Source organism: Maylandia zebra, linkage group LG15 (assembly GCF_041146795.1).
Source record: "Maylandia zebra isolate NMK-2024a linkage group LG15, Mzebra_GT3a, whole genome shotgun sequence".
Taxonomy (NCBI): domain Eukaryota; kingdom Metazoa; phylum Chordata; class Actinopteri; order Cichliformes; family Cichlidae; genus Maylandia; species Maylandia zebra.
In genome coordinates this window covers 26,552,685-26,558,290 of record NC_135181.1, presented here as the reverse complement: position 1 = coordinate 26,558,290, position 5,606 = coordinate 26,552,685, and the positions used below count along the sequence as shown (strand labels likewise).

General features: G+C 41.7%; 1 protein-coding gene across 1 annotated transcript; it reads right to left on the bottom strand.

Moving 5' to 3' along the window:
• Positions 1–404: 404 nt before the first annotated feature.
• LOC112436037 (neoverrucotoxin subunit alpha-like) lies at positions 405–1,790 on the bottom strand. Its single transcript, XM_076874553.1, has 3 exons — positions 1,669–1,790; positions 1,145–1,191; positions 405–982 (listed from the first exon to the last, which is right to left on the bottom strand). Exons 1-3 carry the CDS (start codon positions 1,788–1,790, stop codon positions 405–407), a joined length of 747 nt encoding a protein of 248 aa, XP_076730668.1.
• Positions 1,791–5,606: the final 3,816 nt, after the last annotated feature.

Below are 5,606 nucleotides of genomic sequence, written 5' to 3'. Positions count from 1 at the left end.
TGTTTTAAATGGGTTTTAACATTTTGTCTTTTTTTATTTACAGAAGCAAGTCATTAAAAAGATTCAGCCCATCAGCCCTATCATAACGACACAGATAATATTATGAGTAATACAATAAAATAAATACATATCTAAATTTAAGAAAGTAACAAGAGGATCCTGTAGAGAGTCTATGTCTCTCCTCTTGGTAAACCAAATGTGTTTGACACAAAAAAAAAGCAGAATAATAAATTTAAAAAACTCAGTTTAACTATTAACCTTCACGGCTTTATATATTTGGTGTCCTGATACCAAATCTGTAAAAACATTTGTTCAGCTACTTCTGCTTATAAGATAGAACAGCATTAAATCACAATCAATGATTTGAACGTTTGACATTTCTATTACAGACTTTGAGATTGTGTCTAAATGTCCAAAGGGTTTTCTTCTTCTTCATTCTTCAAAGAACACAGAGACAATGTGGAACCATAAGACCAGAATCCAAACCCAGGATACACAGGTTCAGTGAATGTTGTGTTGACTGTGTGGAGGTGGATCAGAGTGTCAGAGGAGACTCTGTAGAACGACAGAGTCCCAGCAGGACAGTCCACGTACACTGCTACTCTGTTAGACATGGAGGATGAGGAGGGCGAGGAGAAGGGGATGGTTGTAACTGTGTTATTGTGCCAGACGGAGTAACCAACAGTATCAGAGCAGCTCAGACTCCATGACCGATCATTCTCTCCAAACCTGCAGTCAGTTCTGTGTCCTCTCCTTCTGATTCCTCTGTAACTAATAGATATGTGAACTCTTCCTTTCCATTCAACCTCCCAGTAACAACAACCAGTCAGACCATTTCTACACAGCAGCTGCCACCAACCAAATCTGTCTGGATGATCAGGATATGGTTGCTCCTCCTCCACAACTGTCACCATCTTGTTGTCTTCAGAAAGTTTAAGGTTTATGTTTATTGAGTTTGTGTCCAGTTCAAGATCACAGACATCTGAAGGCAAGAATAAATAAAAAGTTTACAAGAGGGCACAGTTTTTATCTTACACATCTAATGGCTTTATTCTGTAATTACTGATATGCTGTCATTTGTAGAAAGTTTAATGATAATGATTTGGATTTAATTAGAAAGTTTCACATCATTAGTCAAACTTACACTTCCTCAGACCAGGTTTTAACCACTGTTCACCACTATGGTCCACCCTGGAGAACAAAATGCAAAAACAATGATTGTCTATCCAACTTTCAACGCGTATTAAATGTTGAACATGAACTGTACAATGTTTAATTTAATATAGTCATTTATATAGTATTGCTTTGAGTTTTTAATTTATTTAAAAAAAAAAAAAAAGATAAATGGACAGCTTTTATATTTGGGAAACTTTTCATAGCTCGAGAAAACAGAGGGTATCAGAAAACTTCACAAAGCCTTTTATAAAATGAAAGGTTTCAACAAGCGCTAGATAAAAGAGCTTATCGAGATAAACAGAATCCAAGGGGAATTACCAAATAACTGTCCAGATGTATGGTTAATTCAATAAGCTAGAAATGAAGATTGGGGCCTCTCCTCCTCCACAGCCTGTGCTTCCTAGTGTGGTGTGATGCAAAATATGTTGATGAGTCTACTCATTCACTGGGGACATTTGTCACTCAAGGGAAAATACTTTGTGTGTTCATTACCTGAGAGTTTCAAGTGTGGAGAGCGGGTCTCTCAGTCTAGCCGATAGCAGCCTCACTCCAAAGTCTCCTAGATGGTTGTAGCTCAGGTCCAACTCTGTCAGATGGTAGGGGTTGCCCCTCATAGCTGAGGCCAAAGCAACACAACCTTCCGCTGTGATCATACAACCTGAGAGCCTGGTTTAGACGATATTAACACAAAATGTAAATATTAATAAAAATTAAGTGACATAAACAGAAAACAGGCTTTAATTGATCCAAAATTAGCTGTAATCTGACCTGAGAATTTTCAGTTTGCAATGTGGATTTTCCAGCCCAGTACACAGCTGCTTCGCTCCTAAATCCTGCAGTTTGTTGTTACTCAGGTCTAGCTCAGTCAGCCTACAGGACTGGGAGCGGAGAACTGATGACAAAGCTTTACAGCTTCTTTCTGAGAGATTACAACAGCTGAGCCTGAGAAAGATTTAAGAATGAAAGCCAAAAAAAAAAAAAAAAAAAAGGCTATTGCTCAGATAGTAGAATTGAATGTCCACTGATCACAGGATTAGTGGTTTGATCCAATATTTCTTCGATCTGTCTTGGACAAGACATTGAACTGTAAGGCCACTTTGCATGGCACCTTGACTGCCAGGGGTTTTTCAATGGACGAATAACACATGCAGTTCAAACCTCTTCATGGAACATAGGTAAAGTTAAAAGGGTCATTTGCAAATAATTAAACTCCGACTTTTTATTGAAATGTATACAAAGGCAATATGTCACCTGTTTAAACTGAGGGAAATTGAGCAGTAAACAATCTATCCATCTGTTTTACATCATATCTTATCTTACCATATTTATGGGGATCTCAGTTTAATTTAAATCATTTTTGAACATAAGAACATGTTTATAGAACACTTTGATTTGCATTTATGGAAGACGACAATGTTCTTTAAAGTGTCTGTGAGACCCTCCAATGATTTATTTTAACAAAAGGTTCTTTTGCTTAGATGATCCTTGTTTCCTGCATTTCACTGGATTCTGTGAACAATTAAATTTCCAAATTATCTGCAGTTATGCAATGAGAAAGATTTTTAAATTATTGAACTACACTGAACAAAAATATAAACGCAACACTTTTGTTTTTGCTCCCATTCCCCATGGGATGGACGTAGAGACCTAAAATTCATTCCAGATACACAATATAACCATCCCTCCCAAACAGTGGTCACAAATCAGTCCAAATGTGTGGTAGTGGGCACATCTGCTATATTGAGATAATCCATCCCACCTCACAGGTGTGCCACATCAGGATGCTCTTCTGACATCATGAGTAGTGCACAGGTGTACCTCAGACTGCCCACAACAAAAGGCCACCCTGGAATGTGCAGTTTTGTCTCACAGCAAAATGCCACAGATGCCACAAGCAATGAGGGAGCGTGCAATTGCCATGCTGACAGCAGGAATGTCAACCAGATCTGTCGCCCGTGCATTGAATGTTCATTTCTCAACCATAAGCCGTCTCCACAGGCGTTTCAGAGAATGTGGCAGCACATCCAACCGGCCTCACAACCGCAGACCTCGTGTAACCACACCAGCCCAGGACCTCCACATCCAGCAGGTTCACCTCCAAGATCGTCTGAGACCAGCCACCCAGACAGCTGCTGGAACAATTGGTTTGCACAACCAAACAATTTCTGCACAAACTGTCAGAAACCGTCTCAGGGACGCTCAACTGCATGCCCGTCGTCCTCATTGGGGTCTTGACCTGACTCCAGCTCGTCGCCGTAACAGACTTGTGTGGGCAAATGCTCACATTCGATGGCGTCTGGCACGTTGGAGAGGTGTGCGCTTCACGGATGAATCATGGTTCACATTGTTCAGGGCAGATGGCAGCTGAGAATGTCCCAGTTCTTGCATGGCCAGCATACTCACCGGACATGTCACCCATTGAGCATGTTCGGGATGTGCTTGACCGGCGTATACGACAGCGTGTACCAGTTCCCACGAATATCCAACAACCTCGCACAGCCATTGAAGTGGAGTGGACCAACATTCCACAGGCCACAATTGACAATCTGATAGACTCCATGCGACGATGTGTTGCACTGCATGAGGCAAATGGTGGTCACACCAGATACTGACCGGTTCTGGGTCCCCAGACCCCCAATAGCGCAAAAAACTGCACATTCCAGGGTGGCCTTTTGTTGTGGGCAGTCTGAGGTACACCTGTGCACTACTCATGATGTCAGATCAGCATCCTGATGTGGCACACCTGTGAGGTGGGATGGATTATCTCAATATAGCAGATGTGTCCACTACCACACATTTGGACTGATTTGTGACCACTGTTTGGGAGGGATGGTTATATTGTGTATCTGGAATGAATTTTAGGTCTCTACGTCCATCCCATGGGGAATGGGAGCAAAAACAAAAGTGTTGCGTTTATATTTTTGTTCAGTGTATTTGTCCTCCCCGTTTTTATTTTAAAAAGTTTCAGTTTATTTGTCATGCTCTTTTAATACCCTGCATAAAAAGAACATTAGTCGTTTTAGGTTTTAGATTGCCCAGTCTTTTTTTCTTCTTTTGTTTTTTGCCTTGATGCGTTACTGATATTAAATACAAAATGAAAACCTTTCAAACAGTGATTTTAATATTAGTACCATTTTCAATGACTATTGTAATAATTCTGTGTTTAGGTTTTCTTTTATTTCTACTTTATACTGCACAAACATTTCTATACATGGGTTTGTAGATGTCTTGTACTCACAGAGCTTTGTTGGAGGCTTTGACCACTGGCAGCAGCCTCAGAAGAGCCTCCTCTGAAGAAGAGTATTTTTTCAGGTCAAATCCATCCAGATCTTCTTCTGATGACAGTAAGATGAAGACCACAGCTGACCACTGAGATGGAGACAGTTCATTTGTAGAAAGACTACCATATCTTATGGACTGTTGGATCTCCTCCACTAGAGAACGATCCTTCAGTTCATTCAGACAATGGAACAGAGTAATGCTTTTCTCTGCAGAAAGATTCTCACTGATCATCTTCTTGATGTACTGGGCTGTGTCCTGTGAGTTACTTCCCGTCTGTGTCAGCAAGCCTCGTAGGAGAGTTTGATTGGTCTGCAGTGAAAGACCCAGGAGGAAGCGGAGGAACAAGTCCAGGTGTCCATTTGGACTCTCCAAGGCCTTATCCACAGCACTCTGGTAGAGATATTTTAGTTCATGTATTTCTGTAAACACTTCAGGCGAATAAGATGTTGCCTGTTGATCTTCCAGCAGGTTGACTCCAGAGTTGATGAAGGTCAGATGGACATGAAGAGCAGCCAGAAACTCCTGAACACTCAGATGGATGAAGCAGAACGCCTTGTCCTGGTACAGTCCTCTCTCTTCTTTAAAGATCTGTGTGAACACTCCTGAGTACAATGAGGCTGCTCTGATGTCAATACCACACTCTGTCAGGTCTGATTCATAGAAGATCAGATTTCCTTTCTGCAGCTGATCAAAAGCCAGTTTTCCCAGAGATTCAATAATCTTCCTGCTCTCTAGACTCCAGTGTGGATCTGTCTCAGCTCCTCCATCATACTTGACCATCTTCACTTTGGTTTGAAGCACCAGGAAGTGGATGTACATCTCAGTCAGGGTCTTGGGCAACTCACCTTCCTCACTGGTTTTCAGCACATCCTCCAGAACTGTAGCAGTGATCCAGCAGAAAACTGGGATGTGGCACATGATGTGGAGGCTTCGTGATGACTTGATGTGGGAGAAGATCTTGGTTACCTGCTTCTTATCTCTGAATCTCTTCCTGAAATACTCCTCCTTCTGTGGGTTAGTGAACCCTCTGACCTCTGTCACCATGTCAACACATGAAGGAGGGATCTGATTGGCCGCTGCAGGTCGTGTGGTTATCCAGATGCGGGCAGAAGGAAGCAGTTTCCCCCTGATGAGGTTTATCAGCAGCA